Here is a 17,260-nt window from a genome sequence, read left to right on the forward strand (position 1 = left end):
ATAATGCCATCTGGAGTTTCAATCTTAAAATGAAAAGGAGTTTGATAAAGACAGCCCGTGCCCAAAGTTTCTACATTCAGCAGCTGGATAACTTTCAGTTCTAAGCGCATGCTGCCAAAATAACCGTGTTAGCACTCAGGAGATGGGGCAGGTGGGACCTATGCTACCTCCTGAAAAAAGGGTGCAAAGAACCTCAGGTAAAGCTTCCTGCCTAATCTCTCTCTCTCTCTCTCTCTCTCTCACACACACACACACACACTTGTCACTAGAGGGAAGGGAGAAGTTTCAAAGTCTGCCTTGGGATGGCAACAGTAAGGACCCCTCAGCGCTGCTCGGTGGTTTAAGGAAAGTCCCTCCTGACGCCTGTCACACAATGCAGGTGTGTGTGATCTGGGGAACTGGCCTCCCTGCACGGGGAGCTCATTCCTGATGGGCCCACTCCACAGGTGGTTTCTGCTTTCAACTCCGTGGGAGTCAAGACTTCCATCTGCATCACCTCTGGTGGAGGGGGCACTCCCAGTCCCACGGCAGGCAGGCCGGGCCACCCTCCCCCCTGGGTGTCTGGAGCACCTTGAACGCGGCACCTGCCACGCTGAGTGACTGGACAGAGAAGGTTGACTGGAAGCTGGTTGGGTCATAGCAAGAAGTACCTCCCCTTTGGCCCTGGGTTTCGGCACCACACAAAGTGCCTTCCCTGTTCCTCTAAGACAGTTGTTCTCAACCTTGGCTGCACATTAGAATCACCTGGGAATCTTTTTAAAATCCTGATTTCTGGGCCTCATCCTCCGGAAATTCTGTTTCTTTGTTATGGGGTGGGGCCACAACATTAGTAACAAAGAAACAGAATTTCCGGATGAGGCCCAGAAATCAGGATTTTAAAAAGATTCCCAGGTGATTCTAATGTGCAGCCAAGGCTGAGAACCACTGCCCTAAGGGCCTCCTATTTCCCTGGCCACATGGTTTTAGGGTCTCATTTGATGAGCAGGGGCTTCATTAAAGACCTGGTGACAACTCACACCTGGCTGACCCAGAGGCCCTTGAGGTCACCTGTGTAAGGGGTACAGTACCCTTTCTGATCTGGCATTGATCATTTTTTAGGGATCCCTGTGCATGTTCCAAGACATCAGCTGGTGAGGTTTAGAACACTGGGGTTTTAATAAAAGGTTTTAAAAATTAGTTTTTACTTATCTCTTGGTATCTGAAGGTTTGTCCTCCTGGTTGTGATCAAGAGGAGAAAGTAGAAGCATCAGTCGGCTCCCTAGATGCGCCTGGCAACCCTATATTTCTCTCCTAGGTCACTTACCCACACATCTCCCCCAGAAAGTACCACACGAGACCTAGAAGTAGTCTGAAGGAGAGAGGGAAGCCTGGCATGGCCTAAGGGAGAGGCAGTGAGAGGGATTCCAACCTGGCACACTGGACTCCACTGGAAGAGAAAACCGGTCCAATTGGCCCATGTCTCTGGCCACTAGACATACCCAGGTTCTGGCTGCCTGGTGGGAGCTTTGGGGACAGTGATAAGTTGCTCCCACTAGTCACAAAGTTGAGATAATCCTTTCCGTCTGGCTGGGTCCCAAGCACTGCCCACATTTGTGATTGTTCAGACTGAGGGCTCTGCCATGAGGAACTCGTGTGTGTAAGCTGGCAGTTGTCTGGGCTGTACACCAAGGGGAGTGCCGATGCCAGCTTCTTACCCAGGAGCACGGCATAGGCGCCTGCTAGGGAGGGAAATGGGTTTCTTCCTGTCGAAAATGGCACTAGGGTTAAAACATGGGGCTAGTTGCCCACGAAGTATGATCAGAATCAGGGATATGTTAGTCCTTCCATAACTTGAACTTGCCAGTTGGATTTTAGAAATAAACAGTGTGTTTCCGGCTGTTACTGAGAAGCACGGTAGAATTGATCGAGGTCAATCATTAACTCAGCTTGGAAAGCTTTGGAGCAAGGTCGTTTCTACAGTTATGGGATCCCCTGCAGCCTAAAAATGTGTTCTCCATACTTCGTTTCCAGTCCATGAGGAAACCTCAGGGGCCGGACATGACCCCTCACAGTGGGCTGTGTTTGGGGACAGAAGAGAAACGTTTAGTGCTTGAAATTGGAGTCACTTTTATCAAGTTATCACATTAGCAGAGACAGTCCCCAAATATTCACCTGATGGTGTAGGATGTCCAGTCACACATACTTGCTGAGCCCTGGGCATTGATGTCTTGTGCCTGGGAAAGACCAGTGAAAACCCAAACCCCCCGCCCCCCATTCTTAGGGGGAAACAGCACACAGAGTACCTTCCCGAGGGCTGGGTGAGAGCAACAGGTGCTCCATGTGAAGGAACCCACTGGAGGTTTTTCCCATGCTCTGTGTTTGGTGTTTGGTGGCTCCTGGATGCCAAAAGGACCAATCGGGCTGGATCCCAGGTGCACTGTGGACCAGCAGTTACAGGATTCTAGGAGGGGAATGCAGGGCTCCAGCGTGCAAGGTGGCACTGTGTGTATTGAGACAAAGGTCAGAGTGAGTCAGTACATGGGCAATTAGGTTTAAGATCAAAGACAATTTGAGCCCGTGGACTCCCCTAGATGCAGGCAGACGGCTTCAGCTGTGGAGAGTGGGGTGCCAAGGTTCTCTCTCGTCCCCTTGCTGATTCCACTTCAGATCAAAAAAACAGGTCGGCTTCCCCAAGGGATCCAAGCAGAGTGAGTGGCCAGGCCTCTGTTGCCATGGCTCAGAGGCCCCTGAATGCCCTCTTTGTCCGGCTCCTTACAGCCAGGCATGGTTCAGGGGTCCGGGAGGAAAAGCTGAAATGTGAGAGGCCGAGCTTTTGTGCTTTAGGTTTATTTTGGGATAATGATAAAGGACATGAATCCCAAGGGATGCTAATAAAGCCAGGCTGTGTTCGATGTCTGAATGGGAGCCCAGAACAGCTCCCAGGGAACGTTTCCAGGCGGGTGGTAGAGAGGGTGAGGAGGGAGAGGAGACACAGAGCACCGGACAGGACGGGACACAGGTCCCAGAGCTCGGCCAGGATGACGAGGGGAACCCCCAGACGACCACCACAGACGGGCGTCCTGTGTGGGCACGAGTGGGAGAGGGGGGCTGCTCACCCTGGAGTTCCTGATGGGGAGGGAGTGGAGAAAGTACGGAGGATACGGTGTTCTTCCCATTGAAGACATCGGAGGTCATTTACAAAGTCCGAATGTCTGTTTGGAACAGGGAGTGCAGGGTGGCTAAACGTGAGTGGTACACTTTCCAGTGCGCAGCCCTAAGGACCTGTCTGTGCCCCGTGCCTCCCTCACAGCCTGCAGTCATGCCTGTTCCCATCACAGCCGACATCTCTGTGAAATTACAGAAATCACTACCCATCTGTGTTGGCTGATTTGACATGGTTTGATGTGTGCACACTGGCCCCAGACACAGTCCCTGTCACTGGCCTTTTGTGGTCTACTTCTTACAAACTCACAGGTCCCCTTTTTACACTGAGGGCAGCATGCTCTCCACCCTGTCCTGTGCTCTGGGGTGGGAAGCTTCCATTTTGGGGGACACGTCCAACCCCGAGGGGTGACCCATCTCAGCTCTGTGGCACTTGGGACCCTCCTGGACCTTGACCTGTGTATCTTCATCTGGCCGGTCACCTCTATCGTTTAAAAAATTGGTAAACGTGTTTCCTTGAATTCTGTGAGTCACTCTAGCAAATTAATTGAATCCGAGGAAGGGGTCGTGGGACTCCCCAGTTTGTTGCCAAATCAGGCAGAAGTTGTGGGTAACCTGGGGACACAAGACTTAGAATTGGCCCTGACCGGTTTGGCTCGGTGGATAGAGCGTCGGCCTGCAGACTCAAGGGTCCCAGGTTCGATTCCAGTCAAGGGCATGTACCTTGGTTTCGGGCACATCCCCAGTGGGGAGTGTGCAGGAGGCAGCTGATTGATGTTTCTAACTCTCTATTCCTCTTCCTTCCTCTCTGTAAAAAAATCAATAAAATATATTTTTTTAAAAAAGACTTAGAATTGGCCTCTGAAGTGGGGGCCGTCCTATGGGACTGAGCCCTTAACCAGTCAGATCTGTCTCCGTGTAGACAGTGTTAGAACTGAGTTCAATGGTAGGGCACCCGGCTGGTGTCAGAATTGCTTGTTAAGGGGAAAACCTCCACATATTTGGTGACCAGAAGTGGCAGGAGTGAAGTGTTCCATGTGAAAGTTAAGGAGACATGGAAGAAAGACCCACACAGGCGGGAAGAACTGGGGGTTTTCCTACTCAGGACACTGGACTGGCTTCTAATTCACCTTCAGAAGGGCCAGAGGCCTTGGCCCTCCAACACGCTCTCACCTGTCTTTTCACGTGTGCATAGAACTTACGACTGGTAAAAATCTGTCGAAACAAATTAAAGAGCTTTTTCCATTTGAGGTGATGAGAAAGCCTGTGGCACTACCTGATGGGCCTTCTAGTTTGTTCTCGGCCCGAGTGAGCCAGCCCGCCCAGTGGTGGCTCATCAATGAAGCCCTTGGCCCTCTTGTCCAGGGCTGGCTCCCCAGTCCCAGGTGAGGCGTGAATTGGGCTTGGAGGCCTCAACCCTTCTACCCCTAAGCTGCCCTCACTTTAACTTTTAGAAAATGTGGTGCATGCTTTTATGAGATGGTCACAAGAGGCTCGGGGTGGGGTGGGGGCAGTTTATTACGTTCATGAGTCTTAGAGCCACATGGGGCAGCACCAGGTGGCCAGGAGGCAGAAGACAGGAACGAGGGGAAGGTTTAGGTCAGTGCCTTTTGGAGTTTCCACGGGAAAGGCAAGGCTGGGCAGGGTGAACAGTCAGGATTAGCTAGTTTGAATAATTTCGGGGTCTTTGGGCTGTAGCAGCGGTTCCAAGATGCCTGGCACCTGGCCCCGCGATGGGAGGACTGTTGCCTCCTGGGTCTGGGGCCAAGTGGAGCAGGTCTGGCTCTGGGCTGGTCAGTTTGCAGATTACAGGCATGCCCGCCCGCCAGGCCCTTTGCTGCCTCGAAGAACTGGCGGTCTCTCCCCAGCCAGAAAGGAAGGCCTTTTAAGATGTCACAACATCATACTACAGCATCCAGAAAATAAAACATAAGCATATACAAATATTACATGCAAATCCTGTATGCATGCAGCTAGGAACGCGGACGAACTTCAGCTTTGCACAACGTAAATGGGAAAGGCACCAGCCACCAGACTGCAGTGGGGCTCCGCGCCTGGGGAGGGCGCCCTACTCTGGAGTCTGACCTGTGCTTGCGGACAGAGGAGGGCGCTGTGCTGTCCACTCCGGAGCCGGGCACGTGTGGCCACTGAAATGTAAAGTCAAGCGACATCAAGCATTTAGTTCCTGGGTGTCGCTGGCCGTCTCACTACCATCTTGGGCGGAGGGGACAGCAACCACGTCCGTCATTGCAGGTCGTACCGGGCAGCGCTCCGCGGGCTGATTTCTCCATGGTCCGCAGGACGCCGCGCGCGGCTTTTGGGGTTTGTGTTTGTCAGGTTGTGTCTTCACGGCCGGCTGTGCGTCCTGTTTGCAGGAACAATGCGTTAGGGGTGCCGCCCTTCCCTCGTAGGTGATGCCCTGCAACCGCCAACTCCAAGCCCACCAAGATGGCCGCCGCACGAGGCCCCGCCTAGGTGGGGTGTGGCCTGGCAGCCGCCAGCCAATGGTCAGCCATCCAATGGGAAGACAGCGCGGGACGTCAGCCAATGGGAAGGCAGCTCTGGCCGCCAGCCAATGGGAGGGCAGCGCGGGCCTCCAGCCAATGGGAAGACAGCGCGGGCCGCACGTCTGGAGCTGCCGCCGGCTGCGGGTGCTCACCATGCCGGGTTCCCGCGCGCTGGCCGGCGCCTCAGACCCCGGGTCGGGGTCCGGGGGCCGCAGGAGGACGTGGGCCGAGCTGCTGGGTAAGTGGGTGTAGGGCCGCGCCCCTTCCCGCCCGAGTCTCCGCCGGCCCGACCCGGGGAGGTCAGGGGCCTGCGCGCAGGAGTTGCCTTCGGTCCTCCCCGGTCTGACCCCTGCCCCCTCCGGCCCCTCCGCGTCCTGTCCCCGGGTCGCCGTGGTGGGACAGGCGGCTGTGGGAGGGGGTGCGGGCCCAGGAGCGCCCGTGACCGTGGCCCTTGTTGTCGGTGGGACCCGGGCCTGAGCGGGGTCCCTGACCGGCTCTCGCGTTGTCCGAACCGGGTCCCGCAGCGGGCAGGGCCCGGAGGCAGAAGCCCGGTCCTGAGCGCGGCCCGCAGGTGCTGGCGGCCGCCGTGCAGCTGCTGAGGCGCCATGTGGACCTGAGCCAGCTGCTGCTGGAGGTGAGGAGGCCCCTCGGTGCTGACGGGCGGAGAAGACGGGGGGGCGGAGAAGACGGGGGGCGCTCACCTTCCCGAGGTGCGCTTAGTGACCACGGGGAGCTTCGCTTCTGCAAACAGCCCCCGCGCGCCGGGCAGCAGGGGGCGCTCCGGGACGGGGGTGGCCTGCGCCCGCTGCCAGGCGCTGTGCTGGGTTCCAGGTGGAAGGCCCGCCGCCCGCAGAGCCGCCTCGGAGCCGAGGGCCGGACGGGTGGATGGACCGCGGCAGCCCAGGCGCGCTGGTCGGTGAGTCACAGCCTCCTCCGCGGCCCGGCGCCCTGGGAGGCCCCCGCTGTGTGTTCCCCGGGAGCGGAGGTCCAGACCCCCCGATGGCGGCTGCTCCTCGCAGGGAGCAGGGCGAGTCGGGTGTCTGTGCCCTGCGTGGGGCGTGTTCCTTAAAAACGGGGTCTGGGCCCTGGCCGGTTGGCACAGTGGGTAGCGCGTCGGCCTGCGGACTGGAGGGTCCCGGGTTCCAGTCCCGATCTGGGCACAGCCGGGGTGCGGGCTCCATCCCCAGCGGGGGGCCTGCAGGAGGCAGCTGATCCCTGATTCCCTCTCATCGTGGATGCTCCTATCTCTCCCTTTCCCTTCCTCTCTGAAGTCAACAAAAATATATTTTAAAAAAACCCAAACAAACGAACTAAAAAGCAGGGTTTGCCTCACCACGGGCAGAAGCAGGAGGACGCGCCAGGCCCTGGGAAAGGGGGACAGTGGGCCGTTCAGGGAGCCATGGGGATTTGCCGGTGGGAAGCCAGGGTTGTTAACTAATGGATTTGTTTTCCATTTCCATTGAAATGACCTGAAACAGCAAGCTCAGTGAGGCTTATTGCTTTTCGCCGTCCTGTCGTGTTTGAATTTCACAAGTTACGCATCATCATTCCAGGGAGCGGAAGACGGCTGCACGGTTTTCTTGTACGGATTTAGACCAAGGAATGCGAGCTTATACAAGAAGCTCTTAGCTTGGACCACAGAAATATAAAGAGACCCTTAACTCACGAACTTTTTTAGTTTTTTCCTGCTAAAGATAGTGACTACTACACTGAAACAAATAGATTAGTGATGAAAGTCAAGTCACTTAGAAAACACCGTACTTACAGGCACCATGTGTGTTCAGCCCGCCTGGCCTTTCTCACTCTATTGAGTGCAGACCAGAGGCTGGGGGCTGCCTGGACACCCCGCACCCAGGTTCCCTTGGCAGCAGCCCCAGGACGGAGCACACCCGAACCTGGGCTGCCCACAGGTGTGAGGCGCAGCACTGGGGAAGCAGACCCACTTGCCACTGGACGTCACTGTACCGTTGGCGAGAGCCCATCTGTCTTTGACACTGAAGTCATTAGAGAAGAGCCTGCTGTGGTTCTCAGTTTATTGTGCTCCTTTGGAAACGTTGATAAAATTCTTAACAGAATATCTGCCAGAACACGAGCTTGTATATGCAGCTGCAGGTTCCCGGGGCTGCTCTGCTTGTCCGTGAGCTGCTTCAGTCATGACATTATCTTCACTCGATACCTTGTGTTTTCCCTGGAGATCTGTTCTGACCTTCAAAAGGCTAATTTCTGGGCTGCTGCAGCTTAAAAGAAGGTGTTTTAATCTCTTAAGTCTCCTGTTTTAGATTTTGCAGTGTTTTCTTCCACGTTTTGTGTTTTCTTAAGGCTCTGCTCTGCGGGATCAAGCCTCTCTGCTGGGGGTTCCAGTGGCAGTGCTGTCCAGCCACACGGTGGCCTCCAGCTTTGTGCAGATCTGTGAGACGCACGCGGGGCCCTCTCGGGTGCTGCTAGACCCAGAGCAAAGAGTAAGGCACAGCACGAGGTGGTAACTGTGCTGCTCTTATTTTTTAAGCTATTGGGGGAAATGGGATGTTTCTTTAATATTGCTTCAGGTATTTGCCCATTTTTAAAAGAAGGTTTAACCTCTCTTTTCAGAAGAAACTGTCTTCCTTGTTAGAGATCACTGGGCATTTATTAGCACACAGTATGTTCTCCCGTCTCACCTTCTGTCAAGAACTGTGGAAAGTACAGGTAAACCCGAGACTGTAATCCTGACTCCAGGGTTTTTCCAAGCAGTGTCGTGTTGTCTGGGGGGAGCCCACAGGACCTCTACGCATCTTCTGGAATCTCACCAAGCATCTCAGTTGCAGAGAGTAGGGGAAAGTGTTCAGTAAATGCCGCTGGATGGAAAGGAGGTGCCCGCAAACACTGTTCACGGGGTACAGAGAAGAGGGGTGACTGTATCTGGATGGTTGGCGAAGGCTTCCTAGGAGTGCTGGGCGGTGCAGGAAGTGTAGGAGGAGTGTGGTTTCTGGGAGACGGATGTGATTGGAGCAGGGTGACTGAGGGATGGTGTGTGTCCATGCTGCAGGAGGGAGGGCCTCACTGGGAGAGGACAGAAGAGAGAGGGGGCCAGATCACAAAGGGCTGTGCTGTGTCCAAGGGTGAACTTTATCCTTAAGGCTGTGAGGAGCCACGAAGGATTTAAAAAGATATTGGCATGTTCCTTTATATTTTGGAATCTTGGGTAGGCCACAGTGGAGAAAGGTCTAGAAGTGGGTCAAGCTAGAGACGGGGCAGGGTCCTATCTGAGCCTGCAGGACGAGTGGTGAGGACGGGCAGGAGGAGGGGAAAGATGGTAGTGGGCGTGTCTGAAGGCTTGGTGAGTGTTAAAACTAGTGGATAAAATAGTTTAGGCTATGCTGTTATTCCACTTGGATTTTAAATAGAGCGTGGTGGTTAAGAACACAGACTGAACATTCTGTATGAAAATGCATCCTGAAGGACTCAATGCTGTTATTTTTTTCAGGATTCTTTGTTGTTGGAAGCTGTGTGGCATCTTCAAATACAAAACATCGTGAGCCTCCAGGAGCTACTGGAAAGGTAGTGATAATATAATGTTACCTTAAGAATACGTGATTTACGCTTGTAACCTAGTCTTGTATGTCTCATGTATCAGAGCCAAAAATTGCCTGGAGAATCTATTACAGCTGACCTTTGAACAACATGGGTTTGAACTGCGCAGGCCTACTTATACATGATTTTTCCCCAGTACAAACAGTTGGCCCTCTGTATTCATGGGTTTTGCATCTTCAGATTCAACCACCTGAGAGGTTTAAAACCAGTAATTTTGATCTGTAGTTGGGAGTTTGCTGATGCAAAGGGTCAGCTGTATGTGTTGTTCTGCTATTTTACATACTGGACTTGAGCATCTGCAGATTTTGGTGTTGATGGGGGGTCCTGGAACCAGTCCCCTGCATGTACTGAGGAGTGACGACTACATTAAACTTGGGGGAATCAAGTTATATACAGATTTTTGACCCCTGATTTGTTCAGAGGTCAACTGTAATTTATTATTTAAAGAGAACTTTTTTTTAAAAATTGAAGTCTTATCGTGCACAGGCTTGGTAATGTTTTCTTTGCAGAAGATATATTATGTGATAAAATATTTTAAAAACTAAAAAGATGTTCAGGTAAACCTGGTTAATATATATGCGTGCAAGTGCTTTTATTTCTTCCTGAAATCCCACCGACCCTCAGAAAGGGGATTTTATAAAAAGGTGCAGCCCATGAAGAGGGGAGGGTGTGGGAGAGGGCATACTAGTAGCAGAACAGAGTTTGGAAGCAGGAGGCAGATGGACCAGTGGGAGACGACTGAGCGCACTTGAGATGGGCTTGTGCAAACCAGCAGTGTGGAAAGAAGTGGGGACCAATCCAGTGTCTTCTTTCTCCCTAGAGACTCAGGATTGATGGCCCCAGTGCCTCTGGATCTAGGGGAGAGGAAGAGAGACTGTGATTGAAAGCAGGTGCCAGAAGCACTGGGAAGCTCAGATGGCAGCTTCCTGCTCTAGGCAGCCAGGCAGTTGCTCCTCCCCTAGCCGAGCAGGAGGCTGGGGGTCTGCATGTTTGTTCTCTGCTCAAGAAAAACAGCATCTTGTTTGGGGGATTGCCAAGGAGAGTTGAAAATGCCATATTAAAACACGGGGTGGTACATATGGGCCACATCTGTATTTTTTAAAAATATATTTTTATTGATTTCAGAGAGGAAGGAAGAGTGGAGAGATAGAAACATCAATGATGAGAGAATCATAGATCGGCTGCCTCCTGCACGCCCCCTACTGGGGATCGAGCCCACAACCTGGGCATGTGCCCTTGACCATAATCAAACTCGGGACCCTTTGTCTGCAGGCTGACGTTCTATCCACTAAGCCAAACCAGCTAGGGCCACATCTGGATTTTTAAGTTGGATCTTTTTGTTGTTGTTAATTCTCACCTAAGAATATTTTTCCATTGATTTTTATAGAGTCGAATGGAGGGGGAGAGAGACAGAGAAACAGTGATTTAAGTTGGAACTTTATACCAAAAACATTGTTGATGAATCAAAGAAGGAAAAAAAAAGAAATTATAAAAGGACTGGAGGGAATCCTGGAAGGATGTTTTTGTAATCTTGAAGTGGGGAGGCCTGACTGCTCTAATTAAAAGTGGACACAGGATTTCAGTTGCCAGTTCCCCATAGAAGATGTACAGGTGGCCAAGCACATAAACATTGTTCTCAGGGAGATGACCTGTGACAGGCGGGGCAGGTGAGGGCTCTCCCATCAGGGCTTTGCAGACCACACGGGTTCTCACACAGATTGTGCTGCGTGGCCGATCCCTTGGTGACAACCTACAGCCTGTAATTGCTGCTGTCTGTTTTATTTGTATGATTATCTTATTACTGAACTTCCTTCCCCCCTTCCCAACAATAGTAAGCTATTCCAAATAAGTATTAGTAAACTACTTGAAGATTATTATTTTTGATGTTAGTAGCAGGTGTCCCTAACTTCTTGGTGCAGAAGGCTCAGATGGTTGCTAGCTTTTTCTCAGTGGCCTAAGCTGCTGAGTAAAATGAATGAGAAGAAAATGGCCTGGTGGCTGTGGAGCAGGGGTTCAGGTATGCTCTCTGCTTGTCCCCAGCCACTCGGACATGCAGGCAGTGGTGGCGTGGCTCTTCAGGAACCTGCGCTGTCTGTGTGAGCAGACAGAAGACACCTGTCAGCACGTCGACACCACCAGGGCTATGCTCTCTGGTAAGTTCATCACGGGCAGGTTCTTGGGGTGGGGGGATTCATTTAGGTCAGTTTTCTGCTGTGAAGATCTGTGGGGTGCAGAAAAGGCCCTTACAGCCATGGTGTGGAAATCTAGCATGAAGTCATCTTGGGCCATACCTGTTGCATTTAACTTGAATTGTGTGGCAATTTTGGTAAGTCAGCCTGTTGACCCATGATGTTATGGAGCCTGTAGCTAGTGTGTTAATTTAAATATTTGTGGATTATGATCTGCTGAATGAGGAGGGACAAGCCCTCACGTGGGGTTGGCAGGGAGCTCCCTCAGCATCCCAATTGGAGGAGGGCTATGCTAATTGAGGCTCAGTTTCACCCCCACAGAGAACGTGTTGTAGGAAACAACAGGGTAGGAGCACCGATTACAAGGTGGTTAGGGATGGGGCCACTAGCTTTTTGTGGGCTTAATTATAATTTATTTTAAAAGGTGCCCAGGAAAGGCCAAGTGGGAACTTGGGGTGGGAATCCTTATGTAAGTCCAAACGGGCATGAGCTGGTCACCCATGTTTTCCTGGGCATCTCTCCCTTGGAGTGGGCCCTCTCCTGCTGCTCTGGGAGCCAGTAATCTCCGAGGAGTGAAATCTACACACGATTTCCTACAACTCTCTATGATTCCTGAACCCTTAATCTGGCCCCAGACAGTTTAAGTTTAAATTGAAGAAAATCTCTCATTTTAGCCCTCTCGACTCTAACTTTTCCAGAAGATTTGAGTCCCCTTCCTGCCTCATTCCCCAGAATGTAATGCTTCTGGGATCTTCTATAAAGGTTCTTGTGTTGGTGTAAGGGAGGGGTTGAAAGTCCCCAAGAAACCCTTGGAAGCTACTTTAAGAGAAAATCCCTTACATATAAACTCGATTCATTATAAGTACAGTTGACCCTTGAATAGCATGGAGGTTAGGTACACCAATGCCTCACCCATCCGGAAATCTGAAAACCTAGGTTGGCCCTGTGCATATGTGGGTTCCCAGGCTCGGATTTGATCTGCGGTAGGTTGACTGGATGCTGACTGTATGTTTATTGAAAAAAACTGTGGATAAGTGAACCAGCACAGTGCAAACCTGTGTTGCTCAAGGGTCAGCTGTGTTTTCCTTTTGAACCAAATGGCAAGGAGAAGAGTCTAGTTCGGTCAGAGCTTTAGCTTGGGTTTGGTGAATATTATGTGTGGCGTCTGGTGGGTAGTGACCTGCAGGGCTCCCAGGGCCAGGAGCAAGGGTGTCCTCACAGCTCCCTGAGGGTCTGCCCTCCTAGTCCCTGAGGAGGGTGGTCTTGTGTGACTCCTGGCCTCCTGGCTGCTTGGGGACTGCAGTGTATGTAAATACTTTGCTTTTGTGGTTTTCAGATTTTGTGCAAATGTTTGTTTTGAGGGGATTTCAGAAAATCTCAGGTCCGAGAAGAAATGTGGAGGCTGAACAGATGCCCCAGGTAGGAGGAAAAACAAAGGTGAAGCATTATAGGATTGTTGGATAAGCCCCCCTACACCTCCACCCACCATGGGGTCCTTCCTCGGACATCCCTGGACCAGTGGCTGACCTTGCATATGAGTTGCCGCATACTGTCCCTCCCTCATCCAGTAGGTGTGGGAAGTGGGAACAGGTTGTTATCCCCCCCTCCCCCCGTGTCTTCTGGTTCCCAAAGTGCTCGAGGGCGAAGGTCTTCATGGCCCGGAATGCAGCCTGTGCTTTCAGAGGAGGGGAAGCGCACTCTCCCAGCTCCAGTCCAGACATGTCAGCAGGACTCTGCATGGACAGCACCTGGGTGGTACAGATGTGGGAATCGGGGCCGGGCCCGGCGGGATGTGGCCAGGGCCTGGGCATTCTGGGGCATCACGACAGATACTTCCAGAAAGTCTGCTTTTCACTCTTCTAGTCTCCTCGGTGTTGGGATGATACGTGGACCTAAGAGGAAATCTTAGCAGTGTTCCTCTTTGAAAAGTCAGTTTTGTATTTGACTCCAGAGTAACAACTAGCTTTCTTGTGTGGCTCACGGATTGACTGAGTCACGGTAACTCCGTTTGTGTTCACAGATTGCTGTGGCCGTGTTGCAGAGAATGCTGCTCTGTGAGTGTACTGCTCTGTGCCCCAGGCTGTAAAGGACTCAGTTTGTTTACCAGGAATTTTCTCAGTTTCTGCCTTTCCCTTTCAAGTATTTTACCTGTTTGTGTATATCTCCCTGTGGAGTCCTTGTACCAGAAAATCCCTTTTTGGTTGTGCTTTGGTATAAACTTAGCCTTCACTTTTTCTCCTGGCTCAGTTCCTCCAGAGCTGTTGAATGATTATGTTTAACGGTGAATTTGGGGACGTTTCATTGTCTACTATACATATTCTGATTGGTTTTCAAGGCTTCACTGAGACATTTGGAACCCTAAAGGGCTTGTGCCCTCTGGGGGTTTAGGTGGCCTGGGAGGTCTGTAACTTGGCAGTGAGGGGCTCTTACCAAGGATGAAATGCCTACCTTGTCCAGAAACACTTAGTCAGGGGTTGTTTTTAATGGACTGTGATGATGTGCTGTCTGTTTTCTGCTTCCATGCTCTGGCATCAGTCGCACTTGAAGCCTTGGCTGCTGGCGTGCAGGAGGAGTCCTCAGCGCACAAGGCAGTGAGGTGCTGGTACGTTCCTGGGGGTCCTGGGGGCGGTGCTCACTAGGGTAGAGGCTCCAGGTATTTTAGACACTAAATACCAACAGGTGACTCCTGAGCTCACTCCTGCCATCGTGTCGGTGTCAGGAGAGATGACAGCTGGGAAGCACTGGAAACCCCCTGGTCCGCCTGCTTTCTCTGAGATGAGGCAGGAGGCTAGGCACCCCCTCTCTGGGCCCCTCATTCCTCCAGGCCCAGACTCCTGCTGGTTGTGGTGCGCCCCTCTTCCCACCAGACCGGCTCACTGTCGTGCTCTTTCCCTCGTGTGGCCCTCTCGGCCCCCTGCAGGGCTTTCTGGAGCACACAGCTGGCTACAGCTCCCGCCGAGCCTACAGTAAGCCTGGCTTTGTCTTGCTGGCTTTCTCTCTCTGTGGCGGGAGCTGCATGTAGACATGCTGGCTTGGACATGGGGTGTCTGCATTCACTTCAGAGTCACATGGGCGAGGCTGACCTTGGAAGTTGGCTCTCTCCTGGGAAACCCAGAGAATTTCTCAGCATCGCTCTATGCTAATGCTTTTGCTCTGGTACTTCACAAATATTCCATGGTCCTCAACTGTGCTGTATGATTCAGTGCTTTATTTAAACAGTGAAAACACTGTTTTGTTCTCTAAATTTTATGCAATTTTGTAGTATGCCTAGATTGCTCAAACTCATGTCCCAGGAATCAAATAATGATCGTCAGTGTGTTTGCTTCTTTTTAAATTTTTAAGTTAGAGTAAAATCAGATATTCCCTAACAGTCTGGGTGGCACACTGGGACCCCGTTCCTCAGGGAGGAGCAGAGCTCGTGGGCCCCTGTGTCCTTCCTCTGCCCGGTGCCCTCGTATTCATGACCCTGGAGCAGCACATGTAACTGCTGAACTGCCGGGACACGTAACTGCTGGGACACTTGGTTTTCTCTCACGAGGAATCAATGGGGCTGACCCTGTCGCACGCCCCACTTCAACCCTGGTCACCCTTCATCCCTCCTGCCCTGTCAGTGGTGTCTTGCTCCCTCTGAGGGATGGCTGTTTCTTTCCCTCCTCCTTCCACAGGTCACTGTTAGTTTTAGGGACAGTTGCTGAGTTTGAGCCATTTACATGTGCCAGTCTCTGCGAAAGGCTTGGCACAACCCTGCTGTCTGATTCCCACCTCAGACAGGGATACCTTGGCTTTGTAACCCTGGCAGTGTGCTGGGCGCTAGTCCTCCATCGGGCCCACGCCCCTGATTGCTGGGCCTTTATCACATCCCCCCCACCCCTCAACCCCCACCCCCCGGTTCTGTAGGCCCAGCCCTTGCTGATTTCTGCCTGACCTCCTCCCTCTCCTTGGCTTGGAGGGGTCTTTGTTGCCTGCTTGTGGTTTTCTCTCTCCTTGAAATTACACTTCCCTCCTGTTGAAACTATACTTCCCTGGGTTCCATTTTAAGCCAGTGGCATGGTGGCCTGGCAGAAAGAATTTCAAGGTCACAGAAAGGGCAAGCCTGTGAGCCCCTGAGCTGGGAGTGGAGGCCTCAGCGTCCAGGTCTGCTTTGCTTGACAGAATGGTGTCTTTTTATTTTTTTTATTCAAAATGTGTTCATTGGGATGGTTTCCCACTCGTCTTGATTTGGGGTGCTTTTAGTGCTGCTTCCTTCTGAAGGAGCATCCTTCTGTAAGCCTAGCTGTTCCTCCTGTTGGCTGACAGAGGACAGTGGAACCACCAACACACAAAACCACCGTTTGTGCCTGGCTGAAGAGGGTGGTGATTGCATAGCCTGCTGGGCATGTTGCATCCATGAAGGAGGAACTGGGGCTCTGCACCAGGCGCTTCTCGCGTCTCCTCTTCTCTTCTGGAGAGGGTGGAGGCGATCCTTGGCCAGAGGCATGTTGTCGTGGGAGGTCGTCACTGCTGGAAAGCGCGGGCATCTCTCTTCTTGAGATCCTCTTTCTGCTCCATTTGCAGGTTCAGTGGATTCAGTGGACACACATTCCGCAGTATAATTTCGACAGATTCTCCAAAGAGGTTTTCCAGGCACACGCTGACTCAGATACTCACTCACCAGCCGGTGCTGAAAGGTGGGTTCCAGACCCGTTTGTTTGGGGACCGTTGCCTCCCTGGACAGGAGCCTGGGCCTCTGTTAATGCTTCAGACCTTTGAGATCATGAAGGACTTTTCATCATTAACTATCCTTTCATTTGAAAATAACGTTCTCATTAAGAAAATTTACAATTAAAGAAGCGTGGAAAGAAAAACTCATCCTTCTCGTCACCTAAGTAGAAGTAGCTTTAACACAAAATCTCGTTTTTTTCTAAATAGATTTTTGAAGATGTAGTCATACTTTTAAATTTCTTTTTTTTTTTTAAAAATATATTTTATTGATTTTTTACAGAGAGGAAGGGAGAGATAGTCAGAAACATCGATGAGAGAGAAACATCGATGAGAGAGAAACATCGATCAGCCGCCTCCTGCACATCCCCCACTGGGGATGTCCCCGCAACCCAGGTACATGCCCTTGACCGGAATCGAACCCGGGACCCCTCAGTCCGCAGGCCGACGCTCTATCCACTGAGCCAAACCGGTTTTGGCTATACTTTTAAATTTCAAGGTGTTTTTTTTTCCATATGTCGTTAACTTAAGTATTTTCTTATGTAGTTACATGGTTTTCTTTTTTTTTTTTTTTTAAATACAATCTTCCCTTAAAAATTTTTTTTTAAATATTTTTTTTTTTAATGATTTTTTACAGAGAGGAAGGGAGAGGGAGAGGGATAGAGAGTTAGAAACATCGATGAGAGAGAAACATCGATTCAGCTGCCTCCTGCACGACCCCACTGGGGATGTGCCCGCAACCCAGGTACATGCCCTTGACCGGAATCGAACCTGGGACCCTTTAGTCCGCAGGCCGACGCTCTATCCGCTGAGCCAAACCAGCCAGGGCTCCATGGTTTTCTTAAGTGTTTAATATTCATGTCATCTTTTACTAATGAGTGTCCTTTGGCTGCTGTCACTATCAATGACAAGCGTTCACTCTTAGTGGTGGGGCTGAATGCACACCCTGCCCACTGAGCCGGCTCTGTGCTTCGGTACATCCCCAGGAGGGTCCGCAGGTGGGATACGGTTGCTCCTGACAGAGGCTGCTGTCCTGCCCCCGAGGACCTGTGTAGGCCCTTCTCATTTCCACAGCATCCTCATTGATCGCGTGTTGACAGTTAAAGTTTAAAAGCATCCAGACTCAAGTGCAAATGATGGATTAGGAAACAGCAA

At 51.7% G+C, this 17,260-nt stretch overlaps 1 protein-coding gene and 1 pseudogene across 1 annotated transcript in view; one reads left to right on the forward strand and one right to left on the reverse strand.

Moving 5' to 3' along the window:
• Positions 1 to 5,801: 5,801 nt before the first annotated feature.
• FANCA (FA complementation group A) overlaps positions 5,802 to 17,260 on the forward strand; it is a 39,630-nt gene continuing 28,171 nt past the window's right edge. The window contains 11 exon segments of the mRNA XM_070402873.1: positions 5,802 to 5,886; positions 6,173 to 6,282; positions 6,480 to 6,564; positions 7,968 to 8,107; positions 8,238 to 8,333; positions 9,112 to 9,185; positions 11,259 to 11,371; positions 12,744 to 12,826; positions 13,428 to 13,461; positions 13,943 to 14,009; positions 15,962 to 16,074. Of these exon segments, the coding sequence (XP_070258974.1) occupies positions 5,802 to 5,886; positions 6,173 to 6,282; positions 6,480 to 6,564; positions 7,968 to 8,107; positions 8,238 to 8,333; positions 9,112 to 9,185; positions 11,259 to 11,371; positions 12,744 to 12,826; positions 13,428 to 13,461; positions 13,943 to 14,009; positions 15,962 to 16,074 (1,000 nt within the window).
• LOC139001009 (small ribosomal subunit protein eS27-like) lies at positions 15,637 to 15,884 on the reverse strand (annotated as a pseudogene).

The sequence above is a fragment of the Myotis yumanensis genome, unplaced genomic scaffold (genome assembly GCF_028538775.1).
Source record: "Myotis yumanensis isolate MYYU_CA2020_CCGP unplaced genomic scaffold, mMyoYum1.0.hap1 SCAF_62, whole genome shotgun sequence".
In the NCBI taxonomy this organism is placed as follows: domain Eukaryota; kingdom Metazoa; phylum Chordata; class Mammalia; order Chiroptera; family Vespertilionidae; genus Myotis; species Myotis yumanensis.